The sequence below is a fragment of a genome, unplaced genomic scaffold (genome assembly GCF_019419815.1).
Source record: "Pyrus x bretschneideri cultivar Hongxiangsu unplaced genomic scaffold, Pyrus_bretschneideri_v1 Contig67, whole genome shotgun sequence".
Classification (NCBI taxonomy): domain Eukaryota; kingdom Viridiplantae; phylum Streptophyta; class Magnoliopsida; order Rosales; family Rosaceae; genus Pyrus; species Pyrus x bretschneideri.
In genome coordinates, this window is record NW_025999806.1 from 1,480,098 (window position 1) to 1,504,924 (window position 24,827).

The window sequence follows — 24,827 nt, forward strand, 5'->3', positions numbered from 1 at the left end:
AACCTCAGGATGATAGTGAGACAAATCAGTGAACCTCCGGTAATACTCATTCGCTGTCAGCTTCCCCTGTCTCAACTCAGTAAATTCCTGCTTCTTACGGTCAATATACTCAGGAGGCACAAACCTTCTCTTGAACAACTCACTGAAAACATCCCAATCAGTCTTCTCAGCTGGAGTCAAACGACGAAGTTCCTATTCCCACCAGGATGTAGAATCCTTGCCCAAAAACCACGAGGTCGTCTCTACCCACTTCTCAACAGGGAGATTCCTCTGACTATTCAAAACACGAAAAGTCTTCTCAATATGCTCTAGCCACCGCTTTGCACCCTCATGACCCTCGTTGCCTTCAAATTTATCCAACTTCAAATTATACATAGTCTCCAGAGGAGTCCTCTGGGGAAGGCGAATCGCCGAATGAATAGCTATAGTAATAGCTTCCCCCAGCTGAGCAATATCGGGGAAACTAGGCTCAGCAGAGCGACGTGGTTCCCGACGAGGCGGCATAATTCTGACAGAAGACACCAAAACCATTAGAATACTCACAAAAGTATAGGACTGCCAAACCTAGGCTCTGATACCAAACTGACACACCCCGATCGAGATCAGGGCATGCTGGGCGTCACGTGGAAGTGACGTAACCATGTGCACAGTGCGGAAGCTAATAAAATAATAATATAAATGGTACGAATAAATAAAACTAGCTTTCCACAGCGTAATAAAAAATCAAGTGCAAGCGTAAGTGTGAACCCTAAGTTCAGAGCATAAAGCCTAATGCAGTCCAAAAGGGAAAAACGACAACAAACGCACACCCGAAGGCGGTCCTACACTGGTGGTGGTCTGTCAGATATGCCGGGAAAGTCCTCAGGGAAGCCACCAAATGTGCTAGCCAACTAGAACCTGGAGGGGCGCAAAACAAAAGCGTGAGTGGGCAAAAACAAAGCTTTCGAAAACCAATTAAATAAATAAGTTCTAACCCTTCGCCGTAAAACCTGTACACTTCCCAGAAAATAGTATATATATATATATATAAGTCATGCTTGAAAAACGTGCCATGCGATATGTATCGAAGTAATATGCCAGTGCTCAAGAAACATCAAATCAATACCATGTAATTATTAGCCGGAGTCACCTAACGTGACCTGTACGGCTGAATCTAGAGCTCGAATCTCCATCTCACTAACTATACCTGCACACGAGTCGGAACCACCTAAAGTGGTCTGTACGACAGGCCTGGTTGTAATATAAGTACGCTCTAGTGCTACGATCATGTGAAGGCTGGGCGAATAATCGTGGGTCACCTACGAGTTGGAACCACCTAAAGTGGTCTGTACGACAAGCCTGTGCACCTAACTTGGATCCAAGATGAGCGTGTGGTGTGGGAGGTGAACATCACGTGAAGGATTGTGCCCTACTCTGGGCGGGAGCACTAACACCGGGGTGCAGGTTACGAGCTCTCTAAGTCTCTAAAATCACTACTGAACGTAAATATAAATTATACTCACCTGGCACTCACCTATGCGTCCACAGCACCAATATACATATGTATAAATGCATCTAACAATGTATAACAAACGGCAATATAATGCATGGCATAATAATGTAAAAACATTTTAATTCATTTTCTAGGAAACGTATAAGTATATAGGTATATACGGAAAACCAAAAGCCCACCCACTGGTAAGTGGAAGGGTCGTAACCCCCCTGCCTCGAGTGACCACGCTCGTCCTCGGGATACGTCTCACCTATATGCGAAACAATTATAAAAACGTTAATTTTAAAGCACATAACCAACCTTTAGAAATAACTTCTCATACATTGCTCAAATGGGGTGTATGAATACACCAACGTGATCTACTCAACCTCAGGAACATCCCCATATTTTTAGAAAAAATTTTCACCGCCGCACGCGCCCCCACGCGCCGGCCACACGCAGGCACGTGCCTGGCACGCTGATGGCGTCAGTTGACGCCGTCAGGAATATTTCGTTATCTTTAACGGTTTCCGTTAACGGCGTTAGGAATATTCCGTCCAAACTGACGGAATATTCCGTCGTCTTCTCCGGCGAGACTCCGGCGCCGGAAAATCGAAAAATTCAAATCGTGATATCTTCTTTGTTTTTCAACCAAATTTCACAAAATTGGTACCAAAATGAAGCTTACAACGAGAGGAACAAGATTATACCACTTTCACGAGCTAAAATCCATGAAATCTCGCCTAGAAATACCCCCAACTCCGGCCAACCTCGAAACTCACGATCCCGACGTCTAAAACCTTCAAACGAACCACCCCGAGCCTCCTACAAGCTTGAAATTCCCTAAAACATGAGAAATCACGTGTGCATGAACAGTATCAAAAATCGGACATCATGAGTTCGACGTGAAAACGAAGGTAACCCTACCTGAAATGGGTATGGTTAGACTCCTACGAGCCTCATGAGCATGGATATGTATTTTGTTTCTTCGATCTGTGAAGGTTTGGTGGGTTTGTGTGTGTGTCCGTACGTTGTATGGAAAATGGGAAGGGAAAGGGAACTCGGGACAAGTGCAGGGATAGGGGGAAAGGGTGAGGGATATTATGGGAGTGTGTGTGTGGTCCACAACGAGCCACACCAACCGAAAGAACAACCACACAACAAAAAATCTCGCTAGGGGCAAAATCGTCTTTTCACGCGTACGTTTTTAAAATTTCTGGGACGAGTTGTCACACAAATTATTTAAAATAAGAAAACTTGCCCGACAAACACTACATTCGTGGCACAAAATGATTTATCCGAAAGTTATCTTTATAATGTGACTTCAGCTACAGAAGCAGAAACTGCAAAATCCGCCTCTACACCTCATCCACCTTTGTTTTTCTTCAATCCAAGCATTTGTCGCTCCCGTTGTCTCTCAATTTCATCCTTTAATACTCCTTCCAACTCAATCTCTATCCTCATCTCAATCTCTATCCTCTCTAGGTTGATCCAGCTATCCCGGTGTGTTTGTTAAGTAATTTTTTATTTTGTATTTAAAAGTATCAATGTCAATTCATACTAACGCCATGAAATTCGTTATCTATAGGGCTATTGTGTGTGATTAGCGATCGGTGGAGAACGATTTTGAAGGTATTTTCTTTGTTTTATTTAAAAAAATATAAATTAATTAAATTAATTTTAAATTATGTTGTTAAATTATTTAAATATATATTTTGTTAAATTATAATTATAATTATGTATAATGTTGAATTGTATATGTACAAATTTGTACGTGACATACAAATATGTGTTGTGATGTACAGGGTTAATTGTAATTAACTTTGTACGTGTTTTTTTTTAGTAAAACTTAGTTTCTCGTTTAAGGATTAGTTGGATTTCGCACATTGACACGAAAGCATGACTGCGGTCCAATTGATTCTTGAATTGTCCCATTATTTCGACAGTTTGGGAATATGCAATTATGGTGTGTAGTTTACGGTTCAAGGATTAGGTTTCGGTCATGGGGATTTCGGTATCATCTCTTACGTTCTTTGGGTGCCACATAGGTAAAGGAAAATTTTTATCCTAGCTAAGAACATGTGAGAACATTTGAACACATAAGCAAATTATTAACACTTTAATGTAGGCATGCATTCAAAAACAATTCTAAAACCCATGCTTTTCAAAACCTAGTGAATGGTGAAATACAAGACTCTTTAACAACATTAAAGAGAAGAAAGGATTTTGAGATTCATTACTGTTGAAGCTCATCCTTGTTTACACAAGGGATTCACCCAAGTGGAGGGCCTTCAAGTCACCTCCTAGCTCCTTGAATCTTCCTTGTGATTTTTCTTCCTTTTGAATCTCCTTTGCTCCTTAAGGATGTGAGGAAAGGAACTCCAAAAGTACCAAAGGTTTGGTACCTCTAAGTCTCCACACCAAAGATGTAGTGTGAAGAGAAGATGGATGACGTAGAGAGATTTTGATGCTAGTAAAATACTCCCTAAGTGGCCGGCCTCTATAGAGAAAAAGAGAGAATAGGTTTATCTTCTTTGCCTCAACAAAACCCTAGTAAGAGAATGGTTATAAAGTTGCCTTTATACCACCTCACATGTGAGTGGTAAACTTGCAATTAACCCAAGTTTGCTACCACTCACCCTTGGGCGGTTTTGACTTTGTTTTTGGGTTAATTTCCATTTAGTTTTAGTTGTCACACAACCTAAACTCAATGGGCCTTGTGGACCAAAAATCCTTTTGGGCCCCGAAACCTGAAACTAACTTAAAAGCCCAATGTGAACCTTTCGTATAATTAATTAATCTTAACCATTCTCAATTAAACTATTTAATTGCTTATCCATCTCATTTATATTTCTTCACTTTCATTCTTACTCGGTGTATGATCCATTAGGTTCCAATTAGTGAGGCAGTGGGCAATTATTACTCTTAACGATCGATTTTGAATTGAAACTACATTTCAATTCTCCCTTTGATGAAGATTAGTGTTTGCTAATTTTCAGGGGTTCCACAAACCATGAGCGACACCTAGTAGTATGTCATGGCTACCCAAGCTAAGTAGAAGTGGTTGGAGAACTTATCTAGTTACAATTACAATGCAATACAGTATTTCTCTAATACAATACTCTTAGTCACATTGTTTGAGTGATAGTTTGTTTCATGTCTACTATCCAATGTGATACTTCTCTATATGATTCAATTGAATATGATTTGGAACAAACTTCCTAAGTCATATTCTTATGGTTTGGCCAAAGACTCCTGAAATCATATCTCAGAGTATTCTCCCTTCACCATGGAAGGTTAGAGATCCCTTGTTGTGCATTCATATTCCTACATGACTAGATAGCTTGACCCCAACAATGTCGTGGACACTCTCGATGAAATGCCTTTGACAAGATCAAATGTCAAGGACCTAACCATTAGATATCTATGATGCCTCAGGTCAAAGGACTACTTTGCATATTGCAACTTATGAGTTCTTACATTGTACTCGATTACCTTGTCGAGCACCTATGTGTTTGTCTTAGTGTCCAACACTAAATACATGTCTTAGATTAAATACATTTCTTGGATTCCCTTATTGCTTAAACGCAGAATACAATAAATAGTGATTAACAATACGATTTGCCCTTCATTAAACATATAATAGTTTAACACAATAGGTATTCCAAAAGCTATTACATCAAATGAGTGGCTTTGTGGGCATACTTCCAACACTAGGTATTCCATATCCACATCATGCACTTGAAGAACTGTAGAGAGATGCTGCCAAAATTTCTTCATGTTGAAATCTAATCTGATGTAGCCGTAAATTACGTGGCATAACTTTGTATTCCCGAATGGGATGGGGCCTTTACCAGAGGCATAAGGTAACAAGATCATGTTGAAGTTGTTGTAATTGTTGTACTATTATTGTGGTTGCAAAAATTATGGATAGAACGTGGATGCAGAACCTGAACAGATGCATCGACGAATACTAGGATAGAATTGATGATTTTATTGACTTTGCACGTACACATAATCCGAGTACAACTAGAATTCGATGTCCTTGTAAGAGGTGTAAAAATACATTAAGGGACACAATTGAAAATGTTCGATTTCATTTAGTAAGGAATGGAATGGTAGAGACCTATAAAATCATCACGGGGAACAATTAGACAATGCTTCGTCTTCAAACGTCACAAGAGTGGGCAATGTTGAACCTAATGTGAATCCTAATGAACAAGTCATGGAAAATTTAAATGATGGTTTTCCATTTGTGTTGACAAACACCAATTAGGAAGAGGAAGATAACGTGCCTACACCAATGGATAGTGCAGAATTTGAACAATATGAAAAACTATTAAAAAATGCCAACCAAGAGTTATACTTGGTAGGGCTTTTCGGTTCTCATGGCTATTGTGGAACTGATGATGGCAAAATAAAGTATCATATGTCGAATTAGTGTTTTGATTACTTTTTGGGGTTTTCAAGAGAATGCTACCAAAAGACAATTGTTTGCCGAAAGACCATAGAAACGTTCAAAAGGTGTTGAATGGTTGGATTGGGTTATGAAAAAAAATTCATGCTTACAAAAACAATTTTTTATTGTTTTATAAGGAGAATAAAGCTTTGGATAAATTCCCTATATGCAATGAGTTGAGGTTCAAAATGACATCTCATAATAGAATGACAAAGATTCCACAAAAAGTCATGCGTTATCTCCCTCCGACATGAGATGGCATGAGGAAAAACTAGTAAATGACGATGTGATGAGGCATCCTATAGATGTAGAGGCATGGAAAGAGTTCGATCGAAAGTTCCCCGATTTTGCTTCTTATCCTCAAAACGTTAGAGTGGGACTTCCCACTAACGGATTCAATACATTTGGGATCTTAAACCAACACCACAACAATTTCATATTTCCGTATAATTGCCGCATTGGAAATGCATGAAAAAAAAATACATGTGATAACTTTATTGATAACTGAGGATCCTTGTAGGTCAATTGATGTTTATTTAAGGGCGTTGGTTGATAAGCTAAAGGATTTATGGAAAAATAGTGTACGCACATATGATAAGTGTACTGGTAAGATGTTCGCTTTGCGGGTAGCAGTGATGTGGATTGTGAACGATTTTCCAGCCTATGCAATGGTTTCCGGGAAGAGCATTAAGGGTTATATGGCATGCCGAAAAAGTTTGTCACCTTGGTCATCAAAGATGGTTGCTATGGGACCACAAGTGGCGTGAAAAGGATAAAGAGTTTGATGGGAAAACAAAGCCTCGCTTAAGACCCAGAGAATGGTCTGATGATCAGATTTTGGAACAGCTTAACAATTTGGATTTTGCTCTGTTTGGGAAAATTGTAAGTAGGACCAGACCTTCTACACATATGAACTGGACGCACAAGTCTATGTTTTTTAAGCTTCTGTATTGGTCGAAACTAAAATTGAGACATAACCTCAACGTTATGCATGTTGAGAAAAATGTATTCGACACATTGGTCGGCATAATTCTAGATATCAAGGGCAAGATAAAGGACAAGATCAAAGCTCATCTTGATTTGGAACGAATGGGAATAAGGAGCGGATGAGATTCTGGCGTTGATTTTTTTTTCCTGAAATTTAAAAAAACCACGCGACAAAGTTTTAAACCTTGCACGATGAACCCTTCGTTATGCAAGAATCAATCTATTTATTTCCCATCGCCTTTCCTCCCCTTATTTCTCTCTTCTTCCTCTTTTTCTCGATAAACACTTCTCACCCTTTCATCTTTTTCCTGACGAGCTCCAACGCCATTGCCATCGTGTCTCACTCTCTCTCACCTTCAGTTCCTCTTCTTCGACACCCTCTCTCACCCTCTCAGTCCCTCTCTCTATCGCTCACCTCGGCTCTTCACCCCTCTCTCTGTCGCTCCATCGATTTGTCGCTCCTTCATCTCCAAGAGGTAATTTCCTCTTAATTTTTTTTTTCAATTCACTTAATTTGCCATGTTAAATTGGGTTTTTTTTTTAAAGAGAAATTTTAAATTAGGGGTTAGATGTAACAGTCCGTTCCCAATTTTACGGTTTTTATAATTTTAATAAGTGAATTTACGAAAATGCATTTCAAGGCAAATACGTTGACTTTATTTGACCACCGTGCTGTGTCATGTAAGATCTTTTTTCTTGGCGTATCCTCATAGTATTCGTCACTATGAACGCGTGGGCACAAACATAATGTGATTCGGAATTATAACGAAGATTTTATGAGGTTTTGAACGTCGAGGATATTTTGGTAAATTGATAATTAATTGGACATATAATATTTTTGTCTAACCATTGGGTGAGTGCCACATGGGCACCCAAAAATTCTTGAACTCTCTCTCTCTCTCTCCTCCCTTTTCTCTCTCGTTCTCTCTTTCTCTAGAGAGTTCTCTCTCGTTCTCTCACTCTCTCTCGGCTCTCCCTTTCTTCCTGTGAAACAAACCCCCACCACCACCAAAATTTTGGCTTGTTGAACACCAAAACCACCATTATATGCATGTCCTCACCACCATAAACTCCGTTGTGATTTTTATTTCATTGAAAACGAACCCGAAACATGAGTTTGAAGAACAAGGTTTTGGGCCAAGACTTCTAGGCGTGATTCAGACAATTTTCAGCCATCTTTTGTGTGACCGGAAATTGCTTTACGCAACCAATACTTTTTCGTCGTGATAAGTGTTAATTGTAGTAGTGTAGCTAGAGAGAATGAGCACCAAATATCAAATCTCAATACCCAAAAAAAATAAACGGAGATGCTAAGCATACGCACCATACTTCCCAATGGAAACCTTGACACCCTTTAGCACCGACTTCTACACTCCGTTTTGTCAAATATCTCAGCCATCTCCATGGTTCTACATCACCTCATCGCCGACAAGACGTTCGATGTGTTGCTGCGCCACCACCAAGTAGCAACCAACCTAATGTACTATGTTCCCGCCTTATGTCTCAATCATGGCGAAGCTTTGACGGAACAATCTCTGTTGGTGAAAGAGGCGGTGTACTTGTGATTCAAAGGGAGTGGAAGCGTGAGAAGAAGAAGAAAAAGAAAAGAGTGGGAGCAACACAATTGAGAGAGAATTGTGAGTAACAAAAGAAAGAAAAGAATTGAGGAACAAACATGGGAGCGAAAAAGGAAAAGATTTCAAAAGAAAGAAAGAAAGAAAGAGAGAGGGGTCACGGGTTATATAGAAATAAAAGAGTTTTGGAAGGTTTGGAGAGAGTTGGTATGAATAAAGAAATTTTATAAGAACACGAATTAATGAAAAGGAAAATATAAGAAAGAGTTAAAATTAAAATGATGAAATTGTTATGTGAAGGATGATCATCAAAAGCAGACAATGGTAAAGTGATACTTTCTCATTTATGTTGTTTTTGGCTAGAGAGCTATCAATACTTTGTCATTGATAGTCTATATTATTTTTGATTACTAACTATTTTCAATTTATGTTGCAAATTGTATGGTTATTATAGATCATGAGATATTGACATTGATATGTTGCCTTAAATATACATAAGCTTGCAATGCAAGACAAAAAGTTGAGCTGTATTGAGTTGTCTAAAGTGTGGAGTTGTGATGATATGCAAGGGTTGAAGAATGCCTTGAATATATAATAATGAACCTTATATATGTCAGGTGTCGAGGGGAAGTGTCTATATAATAAAGTGGAAACTGAGAAGTGAATTATAAAAATTTAGATTAATAGATGAACGAGTGCTACTCATATCCTAAGATATTTAGAGCCAAGTGGTATAATATGGTACGAGACATGCAGGCTTGAGTGCCTTAGGTACATGCTAGCGAGATTAGAAGGAAGTGAGTACATTCTTCCATCTCACTTGCATATGTTTTATGCATTTGAAAGAATTGTTACATTCTAACTATTATTTAGTTGGTACTTTTTGTTGTGAATTAATTTGTGTAGTAATTTTATTATGCTACGTATTTAATAAATTTTATGTAGTAAACTTGAGGATTTATTATGTGAAAGTTTGTTAAATGATGTATTGTGTTTCAGTTAAAATAATATTATGTTAATTTTTCCCACCATGCCTTGGTTATAAAATTACATACACTAAAACTCGATTTGAAGTCACTGTTTATTAACAGTGATTTGACGAAATTACCCCTCATTTGCTGCTTAATTCTTAGCCTTTTTCCTTTGTTATACAGTGAAATCACGTATTGCCCCCATTGTACACGTGTTTGTTATCGTGGGAGGAAATGAGGTTGGATGTACACGTGTTAGCCATCTGAGAGGGGAAGGAAGTGTTGGTAATGGTACAAGCATATGTTCTCTCCGAGATCTCTCGAGCTCTCTCAAATGTTCCAATAACTTTTCCATTTGCTTTCCTTAATCGCAACCTGAAACCAACAAATCCCAAAACCCTCAAGCCCTCCAACAAAATCGAAAAAAACGCCATCTTTGCCCAAAATTTTGAATTTTCTTAGGAGTTCTAGCCTATTCCTGAGATTTCTTTGGTGGGTTTTGGTTCTCTAGTCCCGTATGGGCTTTGGTAGCATATGAAGATCGATGACAGTGATCGGAGTTCGTCACAAGACATTGTGGTAAGCTATCGAATCTAATTGGCAATTTTTTGGTATGATTTTTGTTATTGGGATGTTGGGATTAATTTGTTTGGTTTTTGTGTGGATGCAACTTGGCAACGAACAGGTTGATCACATCCTGAGTTTTCCGACTGATTTATTCAATCCTATCAGTCCTGATTTTGTCCCTCCATAGCATTTGCAGCACCATCTGCCTTGCTCTCATCACAGCTTGGCTTTCAGTTCCTCAGGTAAAGTTTCCACCTTTTTATTGAACCATTTAGTGATTTTCTGTTGAGTTTTTTCTTAAAATTTTTAATATAATTTTTTTTGAATTGGAATAGGGGGAATGGTGGATGTGAGAGTTTCTTTTACAACAGTTCGAAGGGAAGAGCTTGAGAGATAGTGGACTCTTCCCCTATTCCTCCACAATCACTTTTACCAATTTCAAGGAACACATTAAATTCCCTCAAAATATAAGCCGAGGTATGGAAAAGCTTCGAATTCCTTGGTTTCCTCCAATTCGTATGCAGAACTCTCAAAGAAAGAAGTGAGGGTTGAATGTCTACCCTCATATATACACACAGAGATATGGAAAAGCTTAGAATGGTGAAGTGAGGGGTCAATGAATTATTACTCATTTTGGTCTATTTAAATAAAGATCGCTGATTGGTTTGATTTGTGTTGTGTACATATACTTCTTGGGTATATTTCTGTTTTATGGACTTATTTGTTTCTGTATCGGTTACTGACAGAATGGATAGGGTGCCATAAAGAAAGGTGGCGTTATGAATAATGGCTTTTTGAGAGAATTAGAGTTTGATCTCTTCATTTGGATTGTGCATATTTGGTATGATCTCTTACTTTGGGTTGTGCAGATTTCATTTGAACTAATTTGGGTTGTGAGGAATTGAATAATTATTTGAATTAATTAATTTCTCTTGGGTTGTGCATATTTCCTTTGATTAATTTGGGTTGTGTTTGAGCATAGCATGAACGTGGGTAAAGAGTATGAGGATAAAGGGAAGAGAAAATGCTGTGATTTGTTGAGGTATTTTTTGTACCTTTTTTTCTGTTTAAAATTATATGTTTTTCATCTTTTAGGAGTATGACATCGAGGGTTTGCCACGAATTTATGAGAATTTCATTGCATCCAAACAATGGGTGTCGAAATGTTAGTGCCTTTCTATTCAAAAATTTTCTTTATTTGAATATTATGTGTTTAGAAGTGTGAATTTGCATAATTGAATCTTCGCTCCAATTTTATATTTCATTTCTTTGTGATTTTCTGCAGAACTTGGAATCAGCTTTTCACATAACATGGATGATGAATATAAGAAACTCATACACAAAATTACTCCAACAAGGTATATACAAATTAAAATCATAACTTGCATCAATGTAGAAGTATAAATTATATTTTTAGCACACAACTTTGACATAATTTTTCTCATAATTTATAAAATATTGTACAGATTTATGCTACCTGGCAATCAACAACTAATATTACTTCCAAGAAGGCAAGACCAACATTTGGCATGTCACAGCGGTATATTTTTCACAAACAAATGGTAAAATTGTGCACATCACATTAGGCAAGTTTCACTCTTTTTTACTTCCATTGTAACACATTTCTAATTAACATTTCGTACTAAATTTTGATTAAACTTTATTTAAATGTTTGATTTTAGAATTTCACAAGTCGAATTACCACCTCAATAATAGGAAAAAAATACATTTGATCTCCGGTTATAAGGTGACTTCACCTCTCTCTCTCTCCACTCTCTCTCCCAAAACTTAATGTTGAACCTTTTTATGCATATTTTTTTTTGAATCATTGGCTAACTGTCTTTATTATCTTTTGCAGTTGTATTTACAATCTTTCCAAGAGAGTACAACAAAAGGTCAATTTTCCCTTGGAAACACCTCAAGCTAGGAACAATTCTGGTATCCAATTACATTCATGGCATATAACACTTGAAAAAGCTAATGATGTTTTTCAACATTGTTTAGCATGTAGCAAGCTTTGTTTGACTGATATACTCTTAATATTGCATTTGTAATTTTATCATTGGTCCAACTTTTTGAATAAACAATTATCTCTTCTTTGCACTATGAAAAAATAGATTTTTACTTTTTCTTTTGGTACTAAATTTGTTCCGTTCATGATAAGGTTTAGCAAAATATTTCATATGATTTTCAATCCCGCAGCATTGGTCGGGTACAAATTTCTAGTTTATTGCTATAACTAAGATATGGCTCACACCTAACTCGTGAATAGTCCTTATTTGCGGGTCGGGCGTGACAACAATCTTGATAACTTTAGGTGATGTTTGTATTTTGAAAATGGTTCATTTGTAATCGTATCCACCAGGTGCGATTTTATGCTTGAAAGTGTTTTTTTTTTTGCTTTCTTTTCAATCGGTCTCCTCCTTAGTGGTTATATGTAGGAGTTTATGTGTAGGGTTTTGAATAGGAAGAAGGCAATAAAAAAGCAACAAACAGAGCAAAGTAGAAAGCAATAAGCCAAATTAGTTGTTAACAGTGGAACGAATCTTATTGTTTTTTGGGTTCCACATGCCATTTCTTGTTGGTTACCATTGAAATTGTCATTTGATTGATTAAACTATGCAACGTACTATCATTTGATTGATTAAAGTATTCAACTTTATTTTAATTACAGATATTGATAGGTTAACTCTGAATTTTGTATATGGAGGAAATTGATGATATTGCCCAAGCATACATATTTCAGTGTTAAGACAGTTATTTTGACAATGTGGATCTTGATTTGTTGTCAATGATTGAACTGAAGCACATGATGGAAGAGGTTAGATATACGAATGCGAAGAAATACCATTACACTAAACCCGGAGAGGAGCCCCAACATGGGGTTTGCATCCGCTAGTTTCTGACAGTGATATGATGAACATGGTGAAGCTTATTCCTGGATCAAGGGAGATGACTATTTATGTAGGGCATGATGTTAATACGCCACATATAGCTCCAGAATCCCCTCAAGATCAAACATCAAATTATTTCAATGTATTTGATGAGATACCGGATGCTGCGTTCTCTCAAGTACCAGTAGAATTATTCTCTCAAGCAACCTATCCACAACATGATGAAGCGAACAATGAGGAGTGGGTTGGTGAATGATAATATAATTTCTGGTGAGGAAGGTCATGGTCTATATTAAACTTTTGTGCAAGAGTGGGAAGTGCACCAATGGTTTTCATTACGAGCATGGAACGGATAGTGATGATTCTGATTATGAGCTATATGACAGTGAGAATGATGCTGCTATAGAAAGGATGTAACATGTGACCTAAGTGCAACATGGACCCTCATTTGCCCCCATTAGTGAAAAAACAACCTGGTAGACCAAAAAAAAGCAAGGAAAAAAGGACCTGAAATGGAGAAAAAAAAAAAATGATAATAATAGTGATCCTAAGCAGGTTGTGAGTAGGAAGGGAAAGACTACAATGCCACAAGTGCCGGGGTTGGGGCATAACCATAAGTTTTGTACGTAATAATGGGCCTAGAGAAGCTCCACAAGGTGTATATATTGACAAGAGAAGGGCATATCCTAGACCAGAAATTGGCAGCAAGAAAAAAAAAACCAAGTAGTGGTTCATCTACTCAAAGGAGTGGTAGAAGTATAACTGCTGAAATGAAGACCAAGTAATGAATCAACTTACAACTGTTGTTTAGGCTGATGTTAGAGATGTTGTACATGCAATTGATGGAGGTCTAACACCTAAAAAGTCCAAACTCATAGCAAGGAGAAACAACCCCAAGCAAGGGTTGTATTGTGATCCCCACGACGCTACAAAGGTGAGTTCTTATTTACTTAGAATCTGTATTTTTCACAATTGATAAGTGACTAATCTCATTTCATGATGTTACTGTAACAGGTTCAAGATACCAGTCAACCAACCATTACTATAGGGGTAAGGGGTGCCACATTTACCACAATTCCTAGAGTGGAGATGCCTCGAGGTAGACTTGAAGTTCAAATCCTTTGACTGGATTGTCTTCTCATCCTCTAACCATTACTGGAGGGGCAAGAGGTGCCACATTTACCACAATTCCTAGAGTGGAGATTCCTCCAAGTAGATTTGGAAGCTCGAATCCTACGACTGGATGGCCTCCTCAAGAATCCACCAACCACTTCTAAACAAACTTTTGCACCATGGAAATCTCCTGGTAAGATCTTTGTCAACAAAAATCAGAATTCATCGCAGAAGAAGACATGATCGTGCTGTTATTTTGTTTTGGATTAGTCATTACATAAAATAGACTTGTATTTTGGTACTTTCATATGTGGGACTCCACGTATGGCTATCTTTTTTTGGTCTTTTGTAATCGGGTCATCAAAGTGAATTTCTTAAATGACTGAATGAATGCTTCTTTTGTTATTCTGGCCTATGTCGAATTCTAATACTTGTAAATTAGGTAATCTCTTCCTTTCACCATGTAAAATATCAGAAACAACATTTTTCATTAGATTTCCAGAGAATGCATGAGCTGCCAATCGCGCCTCACTGCCTGATCCAAGTATTTATACTGAAACAATAGATTGGAACCTCAATATTGATCCTGCACTCGTTAAGGAGGTGGATCGTGAATATGTTACTCATGTGCGGAAGCAAGGAAGGGCAACATAGGGTAAACAATAAGATAGCAAAATTTCAGATTTTGGTCCTCCATATGGGGGACAGTATTATTCCACCAAAGGGTTAGGATAATGGTGTCAATCCTTGGGAAGGAGGCTCTTGAAAGGTGGTAGGTGTCAATCCTAACCCTTTGGTCCACCATAAAGTCCTCATTGGGTCACGATGTTGCCTCTATGAAAGGTGGTAGGTGGGCTGATCAGAAAACTAGCTTAGGTCCTGGTGAAAATTCTTTTAGACAATTTCAAGCTATACTTTGGACTCCAAACAGGCATTTAAATTTTTTGCACAAACTGGCTAATTTTCCAGTTTCTGGTGAGTTTGGACAATGGCCAATGTTGGCGACTGGAAAGAGGAAGGAGGAGAGGGAATATTCCGTTAGCCTCTGAAATATTTCCTAACGGCATTAAGATATATATCCTTGAATATTCCATTACTTTTAATAGAATATTTTGCCGGACTTGGGCCAGCACGTGGAATGCCGACATCGGCCCGTGGCCGAAAACCTAAAATGTCTTTCTTAGCTAATGTTAATGCCTTAATCCTTTTTTGGCATTAGTTCAGTGAAATTTTCACCGTTTTAACCTAGTTTTATGGTGGACCGCCTCTTAATTTTGCGATTAGCGAAGATTCGATCATCAGATTGTAACGAAATTTTAATATGTTGTTCTAGGAGCATAATGAGGACTTTAGGAGATTATGGATCTGAAGTCCGATGAACGGATCTTCTGGATCAAGTTACATAAGGTTGTTGTTCCTACCGCTGACCCTTGACCGACGGTTGACTTTAGGTCAACGTGTTCTGAATCCATCTAGATTGTCCTAGAGGACAGGTACAACATATAGTTACGTATTTTATCATTAAAGTTCTGAGACGAAACTTGTGATTTGTTTTGGGCAACGATCGTACGACGACGCATCGATCTTTGTGCTAGGGAGTCATAGCGTGGACTACATGTGAATGACTTTAATATATGTGGTATCAGTGATTACCCCAAAAATCCCTATGCTGATATACTTGAGGGATATGGCTTGATTTTATAAATGTGTTTTGTACTAAATATTGCTTTTATATTTAGCCATCGATCTACTTTTATGAAATTGTGTTTTTACTTGCATATTCGATCTATTTGTGACATATAATTTGATTTGCATATTTGAAATGTTTGAGAAATGTGAGGACTAGTAGAGGACCGTTAATCCAATGTCATGCGGAGTTGTTACTTCAAACTTTTTTCGTGTCTTGTTTCGTTGAGTCATTGTAAACTATATTTTCTGGATTCTACTCGGTTTCGTTGAGTGGTCCGGAACCTAGTTCTGCTGGGATTCCGTTGAGTGGTCCGAAATCCATCCACTTGCTTTGTCTGGATTTTGTTGATTGGTTCGGAATCCTTCATACTTCGGATTCAGTTGAGTGGTTCTGAATCGTATCCTGTTCGGATTCCATTGAGTTGTCTGGAATCCCTTTTTGCATTTGGTTCCGATGATGTCCAGAACCTTGTTGGATTTCGTTGAGTGGTTAGAATTTGATCCCTTGTCTTCATTGGTTTGTTGATTCCTTCAAATTGGTCTTGATTGTGGAATCTTATGAGATGTAAGCTTCGGCCGAACTGTGTCCCTCTATCCCTAATTTTCAATGCATTTATGAAACATAGATTTTGATAACCTTCATGGTTTGATTAGAAAGACAGATGGATGTTTGCGTGACTCCTTCAGGATTTTTAGTGGTTTGATTATGATTTTATAAAGAATGAATTTATATTTGATGTTTATACATTGTGATTGATGGGTTGGTTTTATGTTTGTTATTATTGTCACTCACACAAGCTTCGTAGCTTATCCGGGTTGTTGATCTGCCCGGTGCACCATTCCCATGGTATAGGGGTGGTTGTGCAAGTGACAGAGCTTAGTAGATAAGAGGAGCTTTTGGGGTAGCATTCAGAGGTTAGAGAGTTGGAGTGGTTAGGTTACCATTATATCTTCCTTGTATTTTCTTTTGGACTTTCTTTTGGGAGCCTATGGGCATTAGCTTTTTTGTGCAGTTGTATATCTATGATATATACCGCACCACCTTGTAAATATTGTGAATTTTAGTTCAGTATTTCAGTTTGTATTTCCTTACACCTTCTACAGTCAAGGTTCTAAAAGACGCTAGGCGTTAGGCGCTAGTGGGGTGGTGGGTTGGGGCTTAGCACTGAGGCGGCTAGACGGGGGCCTAGGTGGGCTAGGCCAATTTACGTAGATTTATTATATATAAATAAGTTTCTATTTATACTTAAAAAAATACATAGTTGTATTGGGATACATAAATTGCAAAATAAAATAACATATAGTTATAAATTATTAGAAAAATATGGCGAATAAGCATATAATGGGTGTTCATCCAAATACTCATCAAGTCTCTTACATTTTATTAAAAATAAAATGCAAAATGGAAGTTATCAATTTTTTGTCTAAATGATAGTTACTACCTAGGTACCTATGGAGGTTTGGGCAGTCCGCCTAGGCAGGCTAGGCGGACACTTAAGCAGGTCTAGACACCCTTTCTTAATTTTCAAATGCCTAGGGATTAATCAAGGCAGTAGCTAGCCGCATAGTGCTTAGACAAGGCTTAGCCAGTGCTAGGCGAGTATTTTTAGAATAGTACCTACAGTCGATTGTTGCGCGTCGATATCCTCCACATATATCGGGATCGGGGCATAACATTACAACACTACCATCATTGTTGCCGCCATTGAAGTCATCACTACTGCCACCACCACCACAACCGTCACCTTTTCTCTTACCACCAGTGCTACTTCTACACTGCCAACCACCACACCCCCTATTGGCACCACTACCATATCCCAACTGTTACCCATGCCATAACTTCCACCACTGTCACTTCAACCACAAACCTTTCACCACCATTTCAATAACTACCACCATTGTTGTAATAGCCACCAATGGCATCAACCCTGCTATCACCATTGCTACGTCTACATACCAACCACCATACCCTACTATTGACGGCACACCATACCATGTCACTGCCACCATAACTAACGGCATCTCCACCACCCCACTAATATGCCAATGATACACAACTACAACACTTTTACATTACAATTTACCAAATGATTTTACACTGCTTTTCATACTATCAAACAACCAACTTGTTTATTTTACAACTGATTAGTATTTAAGCATATCAGAAGTAGTATTAGAAGGAAGCAAAACTGTGCACTTTTGTAATCTGCCCTCCTCCGCATAAAAAAAGAAAAAAAGAAAGAAAAAAAAAAAAGAAAAAAGGAAGCACAACTGATTATTCTATAAAAAAAACTTCAATAGGATGTAAAAATATTCTTGAGGTGCTTACAAATTTACAATGCCGTACAATGCCGTGGTGTTCAGTTGGAGACAAAGTGTCCACATTGTGAAGATGCTTTAGAAACCCAGGTGCATTTATTTTTTTCTATGCCCATTTGCTCAAGTGTTTTGGTTTGGATCACCCATCCAGTTGTATATTGCTAGTGTGGAGGGGCGGACTTTTTTGGATTGCTGGAAATGGATTTGTCAAAATATAGTGATTTTATGGAGCAGGGAAGATTGTTAAGGTGGATTGTATGTGGCCTTTGGAAAATTTGAAAATGTCGCAATAGGTTGGTTTTTGATAAGATTGCAGTGGACCAGAGGGAGGCGGTGGAACTTTTGAGCCAACATTGGAGTAAGATTGAACTGGCTGCGGGGGAGGGATGACAAAAGGCATGTCGACAGGGGCAGGGAGAAGGGGAGGGTGGGAGTAGGTGGTCTAAACCACCGTTTGGGAAAATTAAAGTCCAATGTGATGGTGCATGGTGCTCTCGAACTGGGAAGGGGGGTTTTGGGCGGGTAGCAAGGGATTTTGTTGGGATTTTTAAAACTGCAGGAGGGGTGGGTAATGTGTTGTGCCAGTCGAGTTTAATGGTAGAGGCGGAAGCAATGAGAGAGGCACTGTTGGCTTGTGTGGAGAAGGGTTATAAGGTGGTGCAAGTGGAATTTGATTCGAAAAACTTGGTGGATATATTGAATGGCGTCTTACAAAATGAGGTCATCATTGAAGATCTTTTGTGGGACATTCAATAGTTAAAGCAACAATTAAGGTCAGCCGAGTTTTTGTTCATTTCTCGTGCCTGTAATGGGGCTACGCATCAGGTGTCATCTTTTGTCATGCGTGTGAGGGGTGTCCATGTATGGGATTTGTATGAGCTACAATGGTTGTTTAATGTTCTGACGTTTGATATAAACATTCCAATTAGAATTTACTAGTATCTACTCTGTGACCAAAAAAAAAAAAAAAAAAAACTTAAATAGGATATGAATTCTAATTCTTCTCCTATTCAATTCCTCCTCAATCAAATTTCTCTCCAATTTCAATAATGATTAGTAGACCACTCATAAATGATTTTCTCTATTATAGAAAAATAATTCAAATTAAACTAGAGTAACTTACTCGTTTGGATTAATCTTATTTGTTAACTTTATCAAAAGATATTTGTTAAATTATTCGTTAACTTTTGCATTAATCTTTGACAAAATATAAAGAACTATTTCTAGTAATTCATGTTCTTTGGTCTAACAGTGAAGTTGGGAGGGTAACAATCACTCCTAACCCCCAAAATAGTCATGGAATTAGGAAAAAAAATATTGGCTTAAAGTAAGGCAGCCAATACACCCACAAAAGCTGCGTTGATATATGTGGTTGGCTCCGATTGTGCAACATTAGATCGAGAATCTTCGAATGTATCGTTTTCAGCAGGTCCTCCCACAATAGCACCTGTTAGCAAGTTAGGGTTAGGACTGTTGCTCTTGAAATACTCGTCTCCTCCATGGCACTCGATGTGTTGCGGGTGTTGGTCAATCGAAGGTATCACAGACCCACGGTGATGTATTTTCTGAGGAAACTTTTGCCCAAATCCAACCATGTATGACATCCCTAGAGGGTTTTTTCCTAGTATATAATCAACCTGCATTGATATTATTGCAAATCAAATTTCAGTCACCAATTAATAATAGTTCAAGAAACATAACCTCCCTATAAATGAATCACAATGTAATGTGTGTGCATATAAACTATTTTTTCTATGGCTATTAAACCATGACTGCAGTTACGTGGGAGTGAATATTTCATAAGCTAAATAGCTATCGGATAGTACTGACTAAATTAGTCTGGCATTTGATACAGTATCAGACTAATGACTGTATTATTTATACTATGTTTGGTATTATACTGGATAAGAACAATCAAACTTAGAATAAAAAAATAAAAAAAAACTGAAATGATCTTTTTTGTTCGCCAGATCTCTCCACCGCACCCCCCAAACTCCTCCCTCTCTCTCCCTTCTTCTTCTTCCTCGACTGATTTCCGACTCCAAAACTTTGCAATTAACACCTAGACTCAGTTTTCCTTCACTGCAATTTCAGGCAAGAACCTCTCTGCAAATACACCATGTTTCTTTGCAAGACCTAGTTGTAGAAGAAGCCCAGAAACATATTAACTAAACCAAAATCCACAAACTACTAGAAGAATCATTGCCATTGATTCCCGTTAGTTGGAAAAACAAGAACAGAGGGAGGGCCAACGGTTCGGCGCACGATTGGTGATTTTTTTTTTTTTTAATCTCTTCTTTGCTGCAGATTCAGAGGGGGTACCTTGTAACATATAGAATTGCAATAAATACAACCCCACGATTGGTGAATTAGTGCTGCTATTTTGGGTCAATGGTGATTTGGCCAACGGTGAATAATAGAGGGAGGGGCAGAACCTAGGAAGAAGAAGAAAAATGAAAAGACGAATTCGGATTCAAATGAAGAAGAATTTAAGAAGATGAACCTAGGATTCAGACGAGAGAGCAATAGTGCGTTTGGAGAGGAAGGAGATAGCTAGAGATTTTAGCCGACTAAATTGTACCGTGGTTTTGGACGGTATAAGCAAGCGGGTAAAGACAATATAAAAAAGGTGGGTCCGGATTATTTAATCCAAACGGACACCAAACATTGTACTCCGTATTATTAGTACTATCCAGCGCTTTATACGGTGTGCCAAACAAGACCTCACACACACACATACACATACCTGGCCTTACACACACACACACACATACACACATACCTGGCCTTTGGTGAAATCCACCAATTTGGCTGGAGTGACAACAACATTGTTGCCACAGTCAACAACTTTGTTGTTAGCTTTCATGTAGCCAGCATAAACTGAAAGAAGAAATGATAGGGACGTCGTATGTTGGAGGTTACTTCCTCCAGGTTTGAACAAGAGCCCACCTAATACATGAAAATACAAGGGGCAAAAAAGATTAGATTAACATATAATGAATACTAATCACTTCCACACATGCAATGTATACTGGGTCACAATAATTTGGCAAAATAACATGATATATTCACACACACACACACACACACACACACATATATAGACCCTTTAACAAGAGGGATTCCCATTTTTCTAAACAAATGGGGACACCCTCTTGACCATGGGATTGACTTTAATGAAATTGTATGGTTGAGATTAAACACAGGCCACACAATCTCAACCACACAATTTCATTAAAGTCAAATCCAACGGTCAAGAAGGTGTTCCTATTTTTTTAGAAAAATGAGGATCCCTCTTGTTAAAGGATTACTACACACATACACACACACACACACACACACACACACAATGTTCTAAAACTCGGTCTGGGCGCCTAGGCGCTGGGCTTCGGGCCACCATCGCGATTATTTCAAAAACGTTCAGGTAATCGGCAAGGGTATTAGGCGTTGCCTAGGTGGGCTAAGCGGCCTCCACGGTGGTTCTGTTAAAATATTCCATTTCACTACACCGCGAGGGTGACAAAAGAGAAATTGAGAAAGCTTGAGGGAAGAGTAAACGTGAGAGAGATATGTAGAAGGAATCAGAATAACATTGCACTAGACTTATGAATTATATTTAAAAACGTTACCAACTCCATTATTAAACAAATATATTATATATTATTATCTACTTTTTTTTTCTTCAAATTATGTACTTAAAATTCTTTACATTACCTATATATATCTCTTCCTTTTAAAAAAATAACGTGTTACATTACCTATTTATGGTTACTATTTTTTAAATATTGAACTTGTTGGATGGATGTACTTTGCGTATTCTTCTACTTCTATTTTACATTTTATCATTCTTCTATTATTCATATAAGTATAGTTTTTTTTTTTTAAGTGTAAATAGGCATTTATTTACAAAATATATAATAAATTTACATAAATCCGTCTAGGCACTAGGCCCCTACCCTCCGCCCGACTAGCGCCTAGCATTTTTTAGAACCTTGTATATATATATATACACACACACATAAAATCCACTTTTACTGGCCTTTTCTGGGAAATTTACCTGGTGAATATGTGACTGATTTTTGAGCAGGTGATTCAGGCAAAATGGAGCATACAAGTTGGTCTGCCTTGAGAATAAAAGGACTAGAATTATTGGCATCAGTCATTGCCCACTGCAACAATTACAGCTTATTGGGATCATTCATTATATAATTATTAAAGTTATTTATCTATTATTAAAGAACAAGAAATTGATCTAATAATTTGACCTGAGAAACGAGTACGTTGATGCCAGCATGTTTTGAATCCCATCCAAATTCAGTGATATCACCAACTATGTTGTTTCTGACATAGTTCCAATAATCTGGTGTATTGGTTGCCTTGTATAACCACGTAGCTCCCCAAACCAATTCATCCTGCATGCAACAGTTAATTAGTTTTAATTTATTTGGGGATTTTTACGAAAAACAAAATCAAAATTTTGACAAGTAATTAAAATTTAGAAGCTTAAAAATTTGAAATTTGGAAAATAAACAATTTAAGTGACACCGATAATTAATTATACCATGTAGCCGCTGAAATCACAGTAAAAAGGACACACTCCGCTACCAATACTGTCACCGTAAGAGCCCCTGTACTTATCTGCGAATTCAAAAACCTAATATCCACATACAGAAAAATTTATTTAGACCTAAAGTTTCGATAAATATAAAAAATAGAAACATAAGAGAAATTCTACTTAACTGCTATTTGTGTGTGTGCGTGCGCGTGCATGTGCAGGTCGATTTTCATGCTTGGATAAATGGCTTTGTCTTTGCAACTGATATGGTGTTAAATTGGATTTTGATTTTAATTGGTCTCTTGTTTATGATACATTACTATAAATATACATTGCGGTAAACTATAATATTCACAATGCATATCAAAATGTATCGATATAAAATACTAAATGAGGATAATCTATTACATGATGGTAAAAAAAATTAAAATAAAGCCACTAAAAGAGAATTTGAAAAGAAAAAAAAAAAAAATCTATTTTCACCCAAATTTAGAAAGAGTTGATTTTCAAACACCCAATTTTATTTCTAGCTACCGAATTGTAAATCAAACCAAAACAATAAATTTGATTAAACATGGATGTGTAAGAGAAGAAAAATGACGCGTGTTTAATTCACTTGACAACATAAGTTACTTACATATCTCACAGTTATAAGTAGTATATATATTTACAGCAAAGGACCAAAACTAAATCTAATCTAATACCAGGATTTAATAAAATAAAATAAACTTTGGATGACAATTTGATTTTCTAATAATTATACATACCTCGATGGATCGTTTAAGAAGCAAGGCAGAGTAGTCTTTGTCTGAATCTTTAAAAACCATGGAAGACGCTGCAAGCGCAGCTGCAATCTCGGCCGATACCTCAGAACCTGGCTTTTCTTTTGTTACTACATAAGAGGTTCTAGGAGTGTCCATGTCTTCTGGCCTTTGCCAACAAGTGTGATCGCCATTGGGGTCACCAACTGCACCAACGACAGAATCAGGAACACTAGTAGCTTTAAGAAAATAGTCAGTCCCCCATCTTATAGCTTCCAAAGCATGTTCATGATCTGCACCCATCGAATTTCCGAACTCTAGAACGCTCCATGACAACATCGTTGTAGTGAACGCCATCGGAAAGTTGAACTTCACATTGTCACCTGCATCATAGTACCCTCCTACAAGATCCCTCTGAGGATGGAACAAGGGCATGTTTAACATACGTACCAGATAATATTACAACATATATGCATGGATATATATGGAGGCCTACATATTTTTATAGATCATATATTCAAATTAAACATAGATTTAATTTTTTTTTTCCCCTGGAAATTTTAAGTTAATACAAGTCTATTACGTTTGGGTAAAAATTATCAAAAAGATATATGGCATGTGATGTCTGTTGATCGCCATGCGCCCAGTACCATGGTACTTCACAAGTAGTCGTTGGTATCGCACCATCTCGGTTTAGGCCGAAGAATAAAGGTTAGTTTTCACGCCAGTTCCGCAAGATCAATGTTGACTATACCTTGTGCTAAATGGTCAATTTGTATCCAGTTGATGAGGAACAGTATTTTTTTTCATCGAACTGACCAAAAAAAAAAAAAAAAAAAAAAACAATTTCCACACGACGAGTTATATATGGCTGCCTATATATAATCGTGTGTCTATCTTGAAAGAGAAACTTACGCCAATATCAGAGCCATCTTTTAGGGCAGAATCTTTTCTCCAAGTTAGTCGTTGCGAAGGTGGTAACTTTCCTGACCTTTGCCCCTCAAAAAATAAAAGACACTTCGACAAAGCATCCTTGTAGTTGTTTTGGGAAGCAACGGTTTGTGCTGTGGTCATCGCCGACAGCCATGCCAATATCAACACCCTGCTTACAAGGTTACTACACATGATTTTTTCACCCTTCTTTCTTTTCTATCTCTAGACTACTTGAGCTTGTATACGAAGAAGAAGAAAGAGTATGAGTTAGAGAAAAATAACTCAAACAACCAGTTTATATACTAAACACAAACCCTAATTCAATAGGAAAACCTAATTTATGAAGGAAAACGTAATCACAAAGAAAAAGGTAAGAAATCGTACTAAAATCTTAAACGATCATGTAGCCTAGTAAATAGCCTTGTTTGGGAAAGTATTAGTAGAGAAATTTTATTCAAATTCAATATTTCTTCTTTTACACTCTCAATATTCTTTTTATAATCATAATTTTTTTATGAGAAATGCGAGCGATCT

General features: G+C 37.5%; 1 protein-coding gene and 2 long non-coding RNA genes across 7 annotated transcripts; 2 read left to right on the top strand and 1 right to left on the bottom strand.

The window, feature by feature from the left end:
- The first annotated feature begins 9,765 nt into the window (after positions 1–9,765).
- On the top strand, positions 9,766–11,621 carry LOC103940404. 5 transcript variants are annotated; one of them, XR_007254146.1, is made up of 7 exons: positions 9,766–10,041; positions 10,148–10,271; positions 10,365–10,506; positions 10,776–10,870; positions 11,012–11,194; positions 11,315–11,387; positions 11,496–11,621. It is a non-coding gene; the product is annotated as an uncharacterized LOC103940404 (long non-coding RNA). The 5 variants fall into 5 exon arrangements; XR_007254144.1 differs by having other exon boundaries at positions 9,767–10,041; positions 11,125–11,194; XR_007254143.1 differs by having other exon boundaries at positions 9,768–10,041; positions 11,012–11,071.
- An 84-nt stretch (positions 11,622–11,705) lies between these two features.
- Positions 11,706–14,441, top strand: LOC125472209. Its single transcript, XR_007254142.1, has 3 exons — positions 11,706–11,776; positions 11,888–13,857; positions 13,938–14,441. It is a non-coding gene; the product is annotated as an uncharacterized LOC125472209 (long non-coding RNA).
- Positions 14,442–17,265: 2,824 nt separating this feature from the next.
- On the bottom strand, positions 17,266–24,558 carry LOC103940406 (endoglucanase 4-like). Its single transcript, XM_048573382.1, has 8 exons — positions 24,276–24,558; positions 23,367–23,774; positions 22,606–22,698; positions 22,302–22,456; positions 22,102–22,202; positions 20,827–20,993; positions 19,379–19,681; positions 17,266–17,295 (listed from the first exon to the last, which is right to left on the bottom strand). Exons 1-8 carry the CDS (start codon positions 24,483–24,485, stop codon positions 17,266–17,268), a joined length of 1,467 nt encoding a protein of 488 aa, XP_048429339.1. The 5' UTR covers positions 24,486–24,558.
- Positions 24,559–24,827: the final 269 nt, after the last annotated feature.